The 15884-nt window shown below is 44.4% G+C and overlaps 1 protein-coding gene across 1 annotated transcript in view; it reads left to right on the top strand.

Annotated features, from left to right (window-relative positions):
- Positions 1–368: 368 nt before the first annotated feature.
- Positions 369–15884, top strand: part of LOC310859182 (glycine receptor subunit alphaZ1-like) — a gene marked incomplete at both ends in the record, with an annotated part of 113571 nt that continues 98055 nt past the window's right edge. Inside the window, one exon of the mRNA XM_083765583.1 lies at positions 369–1012. Within this exon, the coding sequence (XP_083621709.1) occupies positions 369–1012 (644 nt within the window). The remainder of the gene's footprint in view (positions 1013–15884) is intronic.

Here is a 15884-nt window from a genome sequence, read left to right on the forward strand (position 1 = left end):
TTTAGTATTGGTTGTATTGTTATTGTTTCTTTTGTAGTTTAGTTAGAACAATCAGAGCTGACCCTCGAACGGATCGGTCGCACTTCAGAGAGCTCCCCAGACAACAGCGATTTTTAGCTATGTTTTCAACTTTTTCCGCCTTTTTCCTCCTCTTCATGCTATGGATTACGGACGCATACTTTAATTCAACATGGACCTTACACCACCAAGGAGAGATGGAACGTCACGGAATCGAAGCGGAGGAGTTTCACAGCGATTTTTACCTCCTAACTGGCGTTGAAAGTAAGCACATTTCTTTTGGGTCAGCAGCGATTCATGGCCTGTTAACAGCAAACCCGAATCGCAAGTACAAGCCCCCGACTGGCAAGATGGATCGCAGAACTGTGATTATTCTTTTCTTGTTACTATCGGGTGATATTCACTTCAATCCTGGACCGGTTACCCGATCACAAGCGAGACTGCACTCACAGCAGCAACTGGTGCTTCCGCAAACAACGAACGTTCCCATCGCAACGCGCCACGGCTTCCACGCCTTCCAGAGCGCCGCGAGCGCCTCGAGCGCCTCCCCCACGGAACGGACAACGGACGCAACTTCAAGATCAGCCCATGAACTGCAGACAACCAACGCCAGCGGACCCCCACATAACACCGCAGGCGTCTTGTTCGCCGAAGCCACCCCAGCGGCAGTGATCATGGAGCTGAACGAGGAACACCACCCCCTCCCCAACACCCACAGTCAACCCAGGACTACAGAGGATAATAGACCACCACCCTCCCCCATTCCCACCCCAGCCACGGACCCAGACATCAGGATGAATCTGACCTGGCCTACAGACATGTCCAGACATGTTCAGACATGTTCAGACATGTTCAACGGCGACACCCACATTCCACCGCCCCTCCCCATTCACACCTCAGCCACGGACATTCCACCGCCCATCCTCAGTCACACCTCTGACTACTTCAACACCGACGAAATTAACACAATCGTCGCATCCAACGGCCTTCACTTGTTTCATTTGAATGTGAATAGCTTGAGTCCCAAACTAGCTGAGATCAGACATCTGTTCCAAAACGGTAAGGCAAACATACTGTGTTTCTCTGAAACTAAACTTGATGAGTCTACTAAAGACCCAGAGATTGAAATAGAAAATTACTCAGTCATTAGAAATGACAGAAACAGACATGGTGGTGGCGTGTGCATGTATATTCACCAAGATACTGAATACATTACTCGTACTGACTTGCAGCATGATGAAATTGAAACTGTGTGGGTTGAATTAATTTTCAAAAATGCTAAATCAGTATTAGTGGGCACCGTCTATAGACCCCCTGATCAGAATGAGTTCTATGATATACTTGAGGGGTGCTTAGCTGGGGAGGAATGTGTAGAGAAGATCCTGATTGGCGACTACAATACGGATATGCGTCGTAAGGAAGCTCCTGTGTTCAAGTCATTTAGTCGGTTTTGTGATCTGCATGGTGTCAGTCAGCTAATTACCCAACCCACAAGAGTGTGTGATTCTACTCAAACTGTCATTGATCTCATTCTGACCTCGGACAAATCCAGAATCTCAAAGAAAGGGGTTATTGTATGTGGGCTCAGTGATCATTTTATGATTTTCTGTACCCGCAAAATACAAAAACTAAAGTTTGACTGTCACAAAACAGTCATATCTAGGGACCTCAAAACCTACTCTAGTGAGGCCTTTAACCTGGAACTGGAGAATCTGGATTGGTCCGATGTGCTCAGGAGCTCACTAGTCGAAGAAGCATGGCTTGGCTTTAAAACCAAATTTACATCAGTACTAAACATCATGGCTCCTTTGAGAACCGTCAGGGTCAAAACCCGCTCGGAGCCATGGATGAATTCGGACATACTGACTGCAATGAAAGCCAGAGACAACAAATGCTCTGAACTTCTTAAATGCAAGTCCAAACTAGCCAAGTGCAAGCGCTTCGACAGTGATCACCAAACCAAACTGCACAACCTAAAAGCCCAGTGTAACAAGCTAAGAAACGGTGTAATTGCCATGACCAAATCAGCCAAATGTAACTTTATCAATGATAAAGCCGAGGAAATCAAAAACAATCCTCGGGAGCTATGGAAGTTACTAAACAACCAACTAGGCTGTGGTCGGAAACTAAAAACCAGGTTTACTAACATAAACATCAAATCGAATAACACCCTCATCACTGACAAACTCGATGTAGCCAACCACTTGAACATCTTCTTTACAAACATTGCAACAAAGCTGGTTAGCAAACTGCCCTCCCACTCTGGGCGTTTTGGTGTAGAGCACATCAAAGCCTTCTACAAAAACCTTGGTGTTTGTAAAGATGATTTTAAAATGGCAATGGTAACAACCGAGGAGGTACTTAAAAAACTGAGTGCCCTCCAACCCCACAAGGCCACTGGCCATGACAATATTCCCTCCAAATTTCTCAGAGACTCAGCCTTTTCCATAGCTCCAGTCATCACCCACATAGTTAACCTCTCCATCAAACAGGGACAGGTCCCCCAAGATTTTAAACTGGCCAAAGTAACCCCCTTGTACAAAAAAGGGAGTAAATTAGAACCCGGCAACTACCGCCCTATTTCTATTCTAAGCTCCATCTCGAAAGTGATGGAAAAAATAGTCTATGAACAGGTTGAAAAGTATCTTGCCACTAATAAATTGCTGTACGAGTTCCAATCTGGCTTCAGAACATCCCACTCCACTGACACATGCCTCCTCTATTTGAGCGATCACATCAAACACGAGGTGGATGCTGGAAAATACTGCGGCATGGTCATGCTGGACCTCCAAAAGGCTTTTGACACCGTGAACCACTCCATACTGGTTAACAAGCTTAAAGCTATTGGTTTTGATAGCACATCAGTGAGCTGGATGCAATCCTACCTGGAGGGGAGAGAACAGATGGTGGAGGTGAACGGAACACTGTCCCCTCCCCTCCCAGTGAGCTGTGGTGTCCCACAAGGAAGCATACTAGGGCCTTTACTGTTCCTAATTTATGTTAACGACATGACTTCAGCTTGTGACTGCAACTTGTTCCTGTTCGCAGATGACTCAGCACTGCTGGTCTCGGACAGGAACAAACTGCAGGTTGAAAAGACCCTCAGCTCTGAACTCGGTAGAATCTGCACCTGGCTCGCTGATAACAAACTATCCTTACACCTGGGAAAAACTGAATCCATCCTCTTCGGATCAAATAGTAAACTCAGCAAGGCAGATGGCTTCTTGGTTAGAGTGGGTGACAATATTATCACACGAAAAGATCAAATTACCTACCTAGGTTCCATCCTGGAGGCTAATCTTTCCGGTGATAAAATGGCCACCAACGTAATCAAAAAAGTCAATCAAAGAACAAGATTCCTTTACAGGATCTCCTCACTGGTCAGCAAAAACACCTTGAAGACCTTAACAGGAGCCCTCGTACAAGGTTTCTTTGACTATGCATCCACCTCTTGGTACCACAGCACCTCAAAGGCCCTTAAAACAAGGCTCCAGACCTCCCAAAACAAACTGGTCAGGCTCCTACTTGGCCTCACCCCCCGAACCCACCTCACCCCTGCCCACTTTGACAGCCTAGGATGGCTTAGGGTCGTCGACAGAGTACAGCATCTTGCAATGGGTTTGGTCCAGAAGATTCGATACACCACCAAGATACCCATGTACCTGTCTAAATACTTCCTTAATGTAAACGAAGTCCACACCCACAACACCAGAGGGAGTGCAACAAACCATGTACAACCCAGATTCGGCACAAACAAGGGACTAAATTCTTTTCGCTCCTATGCCACCAAAATGTGGAACGCCCTACCAACAGTCATTAAGACATGTGAATCCCTTGACTCCTTCAAAACCGCTCTCAAAGGGCACCTACGGATGGCTGCAATTCGAAACTGGCCTCTGTAAAATCTGAATCCCCCCCACCCCATTTCCCTCACTGTATATTGTATATTTTCCCAGTGCTTGTATATTTTCCCTTTTTTGCTTCCCATATGATGAATTCCTGTTCTGTTCTTTAGCTACATAGAAATGTCTATTTGTATGTCTCTAAATGGTTGTATGTCTTTAAATGTTTTGATGAATTGAACAATGTGGACCCTGTTGTAAACAAGTGTAATGCTTAATTGGGTCGTCCACTCACAGTTGACAGTCTTTGTATTGAGTTTGTGCTTAAAATGTACTGTAAATTCTACAAACTGTTAATAAATATTTCAATCAATCAATCAATAGATTCTAGGAGTATTTTAGAGTAGTAGGCTATATTGTATTTTAAGGCCATTTTAGAGCACCGCTGTATAGGACAATAAACATAGGCCTATGTTATCTTTTTCATCCATGATTCAGTGTCAGTCTCTCTCCGCCTATTTATGGTTATTGCTCTCTTACCTGATAAAACGTGAACCTAGTGTGCCCTTGAACAAACTAAAGCTAAGAATAAGAATAACAAAAGAGTTTCCGTTGCTCTTCAATTAATAAAACGGTGGCATAGTCCCAGGTTTATTCACTCAATAGGATTGTACAACATTGATACCTTTCACACTTTCAATAGTGCACCTCAAATAATTAATGTCTTATAAAGTAATAATGATAAAGAATATTCTATTGCCAAAATACTGTGTGGCTGATTCGGCCTTGGTCACAATTACACCAGCTTCCCTGAATAGCACAGGACCTAATCGTAGCTTGAGAGGACGGATAAATACGATATCATTACGCATCTCCTTTACACCTGTGCGTACATTTTCGTTGTGAATGATGACCAGGGTGTATTATATTGTATAGTGTTATAGGTCCTCATTCACAACGGAAATGTACGCACAGGTGTAAATGAGATACGTAATATCCTACCTCTCAAGCTACGATTAGGTCCCGTGTTATTCAGGGAAACTGGTGTAATCACTTCATTTGTGCGGATCGCCGGATGTACCCGTTCCGCATTTTCCCCAAAAAAAAGAGATTCGCCTGGTGTCGCCTGGTTTGATGGAACATCCACGCCCATTCCACACCATATAAGGCAACAGGGAATATCAAAATATGTCATCATAGCCTGCACAGATCAAGTTATACAACAGTGAACCGCGATGAGCTTGTAGAGCAGTTAATTTTGACAGGCAGGTCTCTGCACTGACAGATCTTCAAGCAAACAGCACAAGTTATATGTAGGCCTATATAATTATAAACAAAACTTGCCAACTTGGCACGCATTGCTTCAATGCTTGTTAAATAAGTTAATAAATTACGTTAATAAGTTAACTGATACAGTTACTGTTACTTTCACAGTTTCACATAATGAGAAAGAAGTTAATTTGTACAGTTCACCACACGACCAAATGCCCTTACTGATGAATTGCCATGCACTGCAGGGTTATAAAATCTGATCATTTTTTTTTATTATTTGATTTATTGATTACTGGGGTGATTGATGAGGCGTGAGCTTAACGTGAGTTCAGTGGACAGGCATTTACGTGGATTCCCACATTAATTCGGAATTCATGGATATCTCTGTGAACTTGATGGTGACGTTGGTTGGTCGGAAACTCCGCAAATTGCTCCGCCACCTTTCACTATGGCGTAGAGGGCGTACTCTGGACTCATTCAGTCAGGCAGTGGCAACCCCAGAGTACTTTTCTCCACAATAAACAAACTACTCAAACCAATCAAGAATTTAATTTAAAATACTCACCACAACCAGGCCCCCCTCTACCTCTCTGAACTCATCAACCGCCATGTCCCCTCCCACTCCCTCAGGTCAAGCACTGCCAACCAACTGGAACCCCACAGATCCAACAAACGGACATGGGGAGACAGAGAGGGCCTTCGCAGTGGCTGCCCCTTCTCTCTGGAACTCACTCCCAACCCACATCAGAGCTGCCCCCCCCCCCACCTTCCAAATGTTCAAAAGCACACTCAAAACCCACCTTTTCAAACTGGCTTTCCCTACATAACCCCCCCCCCCCCCCCACACACACACACACACACACACACACACACACACACACACACACACACACACACACACACACACACACACACACACACACACACACACACACACACACACACACACACACACACACACACACACACACACACACACACACACACACACACACCCTTCTTGTTTGTCCCTCTTTTGATTTTGATCTCTAGTTTTTAACCTTTTTAAATAGTTTTCTAATAAATATGTCTGTACCTCTTTCTGTAAAGCGACTTTGGGTACCCAGAAAAGCGCTATATAAATCTTATATATTATTATTATTATTATAGAAGGCATGTACGCTTGCGTATATTTATTCAGAAGGCTTTAGTCTTCATGATGAATCAATAAATGGTTCCCAAATCTCAGATAAAATATGTAGGCATGTGTCCCCAACATTGGTCAGCACATAAAAAAATTATAGCCTATATATATATAAAAGCCGAGTGCACTTGTATGCACTAGTATGCCTAAATGCATGCATTCTAGAGGCAAGTTAGCCTAGAGTCCCATACAGAAACTGCCCCTGCAAGCCCGACACCTTTTTATTTATTTATTAGGATATTTCTAGCATGCGCAATTGCGCTGCTCACTTGACAGCTTTCTACTCGCAGTGCAACGCGTTGTGAGCTTGTAGATCGGCTCTCACTGACTCGCGCTGCATGTTAAAAAACAAACTCACAATTATAATAAGAACATACACTTATCTGCATTCTGCACTGTACGGATCCAACGTTGTTTAGTGTAGTAATGCCTGCAGTAGGCCTACAGTATTTAAATTGTTTGGTTATGGAGCTCCTTTGAGTCAGTCTGACTGTCATAGTTTTAAGCCAGCTCACCTTAATTATAATATGGGCAACTGTAGCTGTGTAGGCTGTACATCATCATGAGATCAATCAAGTTTGGTGACAAATGTCCCGCAAATCATTGTAATGACGACATCATGCAATGAACCTGCACTTTATAGGCTGACAAAGAGGATCTGACAAAGAGGATATCGGCTACCCGCCGTATATGGTTGAGCATTTAAATAGCTATATGCCTACGTGTCCATGATCAGAACAAATCCAGTCTCCACATGGCATTCAGACAGATGACAGTGAGATGATATTAATCTATTCCCCGCATGAATCAATGCAGCTCTGATAAAAAAAAGTCTATTTTACTTCTGCAGGCGAGTGTGCAATAGTTATTTTTTTTATAACCCTGCAGTGCATTCATCAGTAAGGGCTTTTATCATTGCCGAGTTGTAATATAGCATTTGGTCGTGTGGTGAACAGTACAAATTAACTTCTTTCTCATTATGTGAAAGTAACTACTAACTAACATCAGTTAACTTATTAACGTTCTGACATTTAACAAGGAGTGAAGCAATGCGTGCCAAGTTGGCAAGTTTCGTTTATAATTATATACAACTCGCGCTGTTTGCTTGAAGATCTGTCCGTGCAGAGACCCTCCTGTCAAAATTAACTGCTCTACAAGCTCATCGCGGCTGTTGTATATAATTTAAAGCTTGGGAATCCTCTGTGCCGGCTATGACGACGTATTTCGAGATTTACTGTTGCCTTATATGGTGTAGAATGGGCGTGGATGTTCCAACTAACCAGGCGAATCGCTTGGGAAAAATGCGGAAAGGATACACTCAGCGATCCGCACAAATGAAGTGATTACACCATGCAGGTTCCCTGAATATCACGGGAGCAAATCGCAGCTTGATCAGACGGATAAATACGATATCATTACGCATCAGTTACACTGTGGCGTATTTCTCCTTTCTGAATGAGGAGAGGACCATAGTGTGTATATTGTATAGTGTTATAGTGTGTAATGTGTATATTGTATAGTGTTATAGGTCCTGATTCTTCAAAAACGAAATGCGCCAGAGTGTAACGGTGACGGAAACAGATATCGTATTTATCCGTCCGATCAAGCTACGTTGAGATGACGTGTTATTCAGAGAGTGGTGTGTACCACAGGTGCGCAGGTGTATCACAGGTGTATGTCATACTGAAAGCAGCGGGTGCAAAGTGATCGGAAAAGCAACCGACAACCTCATCTGCATTGATCCACGCCCCATATCGACCATAAAAGGCTTCAAGCATGACTCAGCAGACAGCAGTTTGTCTGAGATCACAGCCGCGGTCACTGCTATCCAAGCTTGCAACGTTGCGTGCTCCGCTGAAGCAATATAATTATAATTTATTTAATTAAGTTCGGGACCAAGGCGGGTGCTCACTCACACCTTTGCAGAGGTAAAACATATCCGATATTTAAAATATCGGATATGTCAATGCAAAAGTCGTCTTTTCAGAGAGAGCGAGAGAGAGAGAGAGACGAGAGAGGGAGGGGGGCTGCATGGGCCCTCGACACTGTTGCGCGATAAAGAACAGTAGCCCATACATTCATAAGTAAATATATTATAGGCCTGGGATCCTCTTGTCTGAAGAAATTATAATCCAGTGAGTTTATCCAGTGAGTTAAACTATTCTGTTTCTGTGTGCGGCATCCATGTGATCAATATCAATATACATTATTATAAATTCTGTCTGTCTGTCCGTCATGTTCACGAGTGGAGGTGAGCTGGTTTAAAACTGATATGACTGGCCGACTTTCAAACACGCTGCATTCATTAGGCTATAAATGTGGTCTTCTATTTTTTATATAGGGCTAATTAGCCCTATTCATTTTCCAATGTGAATCGGATCGGCAGCACGCTGCTGTCTGCCCCCCCCCCCCCCCACACACACACACACACCGAAACAACGTTAGATTCGTACAGTGCAAAATGCAGATAAGTGTAGGCCTATGTTCTTATTATAATTGTGAGTTTGTTTTTTAACATGCAGTCCGCGAGAGCCGATCTACAAGCTCACAACGCGTTGCACTGCGAGTAGCCTAGAGAAGGCTGTCCAGTGAGCAGCGCAATCGCGCATGGCATGCTATAGAAATATCCTAATAAATAAAATAAAAGGTGTCTGGGCTTGCAGGGGCAGTTTCCTTATGGGACTCTATAGGCTAACTTGCCTCTAGAATGCATGCATTTAGGCATACAAGTGCACTCGGCTTTTATATATATATATATCGTTTTTTTATGTGCTGATCGACCAATATGTTGGGGACACATGCCTACATATTTTATCTGAGATTTGGGAACAATTTATTGATTCAGCATGAAGACTAAAGCCTTCTGAATAAATCTATACGCTAGTGTATGCTTCCGCAAATTTCTCCGCCACCTAAAGAGCTCCCGTAGCATTTAGCGGAATTTCCGACCAACCAAAGACAGCGTCAAGTTCACGGCCATTTCCATGAATTCCAAATTAATGTGGGAAATCCACGTAAATGCCTTTCCGCCAGCGTCACGGCAATATATCAGCGGAAACGCGTTAATGAATCAGGCCCATAGTGTGTAATGTGTATATTGTATAGTGTTATAGTGTGTATATTGTACAGGAGGATTCACATACTGTGTGTGTGGAGGTCCAGGTTCATTACTGAAGTCATGAGGAAGTCCTTTAGACGTGTCACTCTTCATAGACATGTAGCTGGGTGTTGGAGACTCTGCTCTGTGGTACAGACTTCTGGAATCATAACATTGTTTGTGTGAATGACATTGTCAATTCTTTTTATTATTTGTATTATTGTTACATTTCATTTTATTTATACAAGGGTAACATCTTTTAGTTTCCTCTCACAACTTTGCATCGAAAAGAAAACTAAAATTGCAAAAAACATTATATAAATTGTTATGCTGTGGTTTTACTAGGCATGTAAAATACTGTAGTTACAGGGCCTGGCCAAGAGGGGGCACAAGTACACCAGATTAGGACTATAGGCAGTCAGTAGGAGGCAGAGCCATATGATCTTATATTTTTTATTTTTCATGTCCTCACTGTACTGCATTACTGCTTGTTTTTTAATGTCATTTCCTTGCTTTTCTTTTATTCTCCATTGTTCTGTAAAGCACTTTGAGCTGCATTTCATGTCATGAAAGGTGCTATACAAATAAAGTTTTTTTATTATTATTATTATTATTATATAGATTGATCTTAAATCCCTTTATTTTAGTTTTATAGTAATAGTACAACATAAACATTACAGAGACTTTAGATGTCACTGTACAATACTTACTAAATATACAATACAATAACGGGTGATAGTTTAAACATGGCTTGTTGCATACTGTACACATACTGTACATATTACTGTTCACATACTATACATGCACACAAGCAGCCAGCCTGTCTACTGAACAGCACACTGATTTGTACCACTTCATTCACAAACTGCACACACAGTAACTTACAATCTGTAGATTAACAGGATTGATACAACATTATTAGATGTTACGTCTTGTTTTTGTCATTCATGTAACTTAGCATGAGATCACATAGTTGTATTATAGTGTGTTGTGTATATAATGCTGCTGCATTGTCTGAAGTAAGCCACGTTTTACTCTTATGTACCTGTAGTGTACACAAGATGGAAGAATAAAGTACAGCATTGAACCTTGAATTGTATAGGAGGATTCACATACGTTGTATCTGGAGGTCCAGGTTCATTACTGAAGTCAGGAGGCTCTGCTCTGTGGATGTGATGTTTGTCAGCTCCCTCCTCCTCTCTCACCTCACGGCGACTCATCTTTGGTCTTCAGGAAACCTGTCAAGATTACAGTCACAATACAGCAGGAAACAGTCAATGCTGGCCTAGTCCAGGAGCATGCCACATAATGCCACATAATAGGCTCTTATTGTCCCGTCAGCTCGTCGCTTGTTCGAGTCCCGTTCAAGACGACCTTTGCTGCATGTCTCTCCCCTTCTCTCTCTCCCTCTTTCCTGTCTGTCTTCACTGTAACTATCAACAAACTAAGGCACAAAAGCCAAAAACTCATCTTAAAAAAAAAGAGAGGAAATGTTTGCTGTCTCGGCCACTCCCTGACTCACACTGACTCACACAGGAAATACACTGTAGACAATCACATGATGTCAGTGTCTGAATGTAAATCGTTGCGGTTTGTTTATTAGCAGAGTTCAATCTCTGTCAAATGTCTGTCACTGAGGCATGCATCACCATAGTTGTGAGGTGATGCACAAAAGCTGTCATGTGACAACATTTCACATGGAAACCGGTTGTAACATAACACCACCGCTGTGTGTGTGTGTGTGTGTGTGTGTGTGTGTGTGTGTGTGTGTGTGTGTGTGTGTGTGTGTGTGTGTGTGTGTGTGTGTGTGTGACTGTGTGTGTGTGTGTGTGTGTGTGTGTGTGCACACACAGATACAGGGCACTAGGACAGCAAAGCACCTTGATGTGCTTTGACCTTTGTCCAAAAACTTGATGATATCACTTTGTATATAATCCTCCCTACTATAGAGTGCACTGACCATATAAGGTGTTCCTTATATGTCCCCAGTTAACCCCTGGGGTAAAAAAAACTTTAGATCCAGCCTTCATCCAATCCTTGGTGCACGTGCTGTTGGCCTGTTGCACGTCCCCCCACTGTAGAGCGTGCGCATGTGCACTGTGCACATCATATTACCTGGGTGGACCAGGTTTATTCTAAATCACCAAAAGAGAGAGAGAGAGAGAGAGAGAGAGAGAGAGAGAGAGAGAGAGAGAGAGAGAGAGAGAGAGCGGGAGAGAGGTAGAGAGAGAGAGAGAGAGAGAGAGAGCGCGGTAGAGAGAGCGAGAGAGAGAGAGAGAGAGAGAGAGAGAGAGAGAGAGAGAGAGAGCGGGAGAGCGGTAGAGAGAGAGAGAGAGAGAGAGAGAGCGGTAGAGAGAGAGAGAGAGAGATAGAGAGAGAGAGAGAGAGAGAGAGAGGGGGGGGGGCTATGTGGATAGGGGAGGCACTGAGCTGGACCAAAAAGAAGCTCTTTGCCTTATTGTAAAGTGATGTATGGTGATTTGGTGTCTATTTCTGCTCATCTAAATATTGACTGGACTGATATGTCAAGTAAACGCATTCATACTAAAATATGTGATGACTTATATGGTGGCATTTTTCCCTATAAATATCTGGATGAAAATCAAAAGCGGGTGTGTATTAAAAATAATAGTAGTAAAGATATCTCCGAAAAGATGAGAGACGTCATGTGGCTGGTCTCTGTGAGGAGACCAGCTGTACGAGCAGTTGTAAAATGGAGCTGCTTCGTCAGAACCGTTAAATGCCCAATTTTACATTGTGGTGCAGACGAGACAATTGAGCACCTGCTAGTGGACTGCCAAAGGTCTAGCTTTGTATGGGGGGAAAATGCCACAAATTGGTTTTAATCCATTCTGACCTGAGATCAGATTCATACAAGGTTTCCGCCGGACACACACTGGTCCTGATGAACTCATTCTGACCTGAGATCAGATTCTAAAAATGTCAGTCGTTCTTCGATTTTTCAAAAAATAGCAGACCTACAAGCTCATATCGCGCCACTCGGTGGCGCGATATGAGCTTGTAGATCTGCTATTTTTAAATAGCTAAAGCATAACATGATGCCGACACCAAAATGGGTGCCCGGTCAGAATGGGTTAAACTTTAACAATAACATTGTAAAAAGAAAAAGAAAAAAACACTTTTGTATTGAAATGCATTGATTTATATATATTTATATTATTGTATACTTATATGTGTATATATGTAATTTTGCAGAAATTGTAAACCCTGAATAATTTTCAATAAAGTATATATAAAAAGCAAAGAGTTAAGCACCCACTGACACAATAGTAAGCCAAATAGCACACACTGACTGAAGGCTGAAGCTCCCCTCCCCCTGGTCATTTTGCACACACCTTTACGGTGTTCACAGAACAGCTATTCAAACGCTAATACGGTGGCTTTGTTCCAGTGACCGCACGGTTCATTCACACTCCTGCAGCAACACTAATTCTTTACTGTTCATCATGCTGAGCTGTTGGAACAAGATGCTGAAACAATTGAATGTGTTCGTTGTGAACTGAAAGCGTGTTCAGTTCTCTGTGTTGGTGTTGTGTCAAAATGGTCGACTGTGTTTTAACACACACAGAGTAGGCTAGGGAGTGTCTAGAGACAAAACAGGTTTTGCCAGTGTACGCACAACGCGTGATGTGTGTGTGTGTGTGTGTGTGTGTGTGTGTGCGTCAGTGGCGGCTGGAATGTGCCACGGGCCCTACGGCAAGATTGACAGCCCACCACCAACCCCCGCCCGCAGGGAAAGGCCGAGCGGGACCGTAAATACCACTTCAGAACCCTCAACGTGTCTCAGTCGCAGCATACCTGAGGCAATGATTATACATAATGTAGGCTCACAGCACAGCAGGGCCGTGCAGAGAGCACTGGGGGGGCAGGGGCTCAAACTCCAGAAAAGGGCACATGTGTGGGCGCTCGTAGCGCGCCGATCTTTGGGGGTGGTCTTTTTGTGGAGTCTTTCCCTTGTGCCATTTCATGTCATTGGACAGTAAAATAAGCAATATGTTCTCATTAGTCTGAAACTGATTGAGTCAATTCAATTCAAAGGAGCTTTATTGGCATGAGAAAACAAACGTTTACATTGCCAAAGCAAGTGTCGCAGCATTCTATTTTGCTTTGGTTTTTGGCTGAGTATTTTTTTAATTTTTGTCTGCCTACCAATAATACACTATGACATTTATCAGTAGGCCTAGCCTACTGCTCAAACAGTCATTTATCAGTAGGCCTAGCCTACTGCTCATTGTATATATTTCTTTTCCATTTTTACCTCCTATGATTTATTTTTGACTATATAGTTGTGTATATCCGTACGTCTCTAAATGTTTTGATGTTAAAACAAAAAACATGCAGTAATCCTGGTCTCTAAACTGCCTCCCCCTGGCCAGCCGGGGCGCCTGATGGAGGGGAAAGGAACTGGTCTCTAAACTGCCTCCCCCTGGCCAGCCGGGGCGCCTGATGGAGGGGAAAGGAACTGGTCTCTAAACTGCCTCCCCCTGGCCAGCCGGGGCGCCTGATGGAGGGGAAAGGAACTGGTCTCTATACTGCCTCCCCCTGGCCAGCCGGGGCGTCTGATGGAGGGGAAAGGAACTGGTCTCTAAACTGCCTCCCCCTGGCCAGCCGGGGCGCCTGATGGAGGGGAATGGAACTGGTCTCTATACCGCCTCCCCCTGGCCAGCCGGGGCGCCTGATGGAGGGGAATGGAACTGGTCTCTATACTGCCTCCCCCTGGCCAGCCGGGGCGCCTGATGGAGGGGAATGGAACTGGTTGGAATAACGTGTTCCTTCCACGCGCTACGTCCAACCAGGGAAACTCCCCCCTGTCAGGTGTAGTAAAGGAGCAACTTGGACACTCAGGCATGAAGGAAGCATGAGTTCAAGTCCGTTGCTCTCCCCATGTCCCCCATATATGGGGACTAGGTTGGTCTCCCCTTGTCCCCCATATATGGGGACTAGGTTGGTCTCCCCTTGTCCCCCATATATGGGGACTAGGTTGGTCTCCCCATGTCCCCCATATATGGGGACTAGGTTGGTCTCCCCTTGTCCCCCATATATGGGGACTAGGTTGGTCTCCCCTTGTCCCCCATATATGGGGACTAGGTTGGTGGAGGGTGTGTAGAGCCCAGGATCACATTAGAAAATTGACACGGGTGAAAAATGTGTTACAAAATCGTGGGATATATATTTTTTTTTAAACACGACCGGATTAAGGTTGGTGGGGGGTGTGTTAAGACGACCAGATTAAGGTTGGTGAGGGGTGCGATAAAACGACCGGATTAAGGTTGGTGAGGGGTGCGTTAAGACGACCGGATTAAGGTTGGTGAGGGGTGCGTTAAAACGACCGGATTAAGGTTGGTGAGGGGTGCGTTAAAACGACCGGATTAAGGTTGGTGAGGGGTGCGTTAAGACGACCGGATTAAGGTTGGTGAGGGGTGCGTTAAGACGACCGGATTAAGGTTGGTGAGGGGTGCGTTAAGACGACCGGATTAAGGTTGGTGAGGGGTGCGTTAAAACGACCGGATTAAGGTTGGTGAGGGGTGTGTTAAAACGACCGGATTAAGGTTGGTGAGGGGTGCGATAAAACGACCGGATTAAGGTTGGTGAGGGGTGCGTTAAAACGACCGGATTAAGGTTGGTGAGGGGTGCGATAAGGGTTGGGAGAGGGTTAAGGTTGGTGAGGGGTGCGTTAAAACGACCGGATTAAGGTTGGTGAGGGGTGCGTTAAAACGACCGGATTAAGGTTGGTGAGGGGTGCGTTAAAACGACCGGATTAAGGTTGGTGAGGGGTGCGTTAAAACGACCGGATTAAGGTTGGTGAGGGGTGCGATAAAACGACCGGATTAAGGTTGGTGAGGGGTGCGTTAAGGGTTGGGAGAGGGTTAAGGGTTGGGAGAGGGTTAAGGTTGGTGAGGGGTGCGTTAAGACGACCGGATTAAGGTTGGTGAGGGGTGCGTTAAGACGACCGGATTAAGGTTGGTGAGGGGTGCGATAAAACGACCGGATTAAGGTTGGTGAGGGGTGCGTTAAAACGACCGGATTAAGGTTGGTGAGGGGTGTGTTAAAACGACCGGATTAAGGTTGGTGAGGGGTGCGTTAAAACGACCGGATTAAGGTTGGTGAGGGGTGCGATAAAACGACCGGATTAAGGTTGGTGAGGGGTGCGTTAAAACGACCGGATTAAGGTTGGTGAGGGGTGCGATAAAACGACCGGATTAAGGTTGGTGAGGGGTGCGTTAAAACGACCGGATTAAGGTTGGTGAGGGGTGCGTTAAGACGACCGGATTAAGGTTGGTGAGGGGTGCGATAAAACGACCGGATTAAGGTTGGTGAGGGGTGCGTTAAAACGACCGGATTAAGGTTGGTGAGGGGTGCGATAAGGGTTGGGAGAGGGTTAAGGTTGGTGAGGGGTGCGTTAAAACGACCGGATTAAGGTTGGTGAGGGGTGCGTTAAAACGACCGGATT

The sequence above is a fragment of the Protomyctophum parallelum genome, assembly GCF_964188405.1.
Source record: "Protomyctophum parallelum genome assembly, chromosome: 5".
Classification (NCBI taxonomy): Eukaryota; Metazoa; Chordata; class Actinopteri; order Myctophiformes; family Myctophidae; genus Protomyctophum; species Protomyctophum parallelum.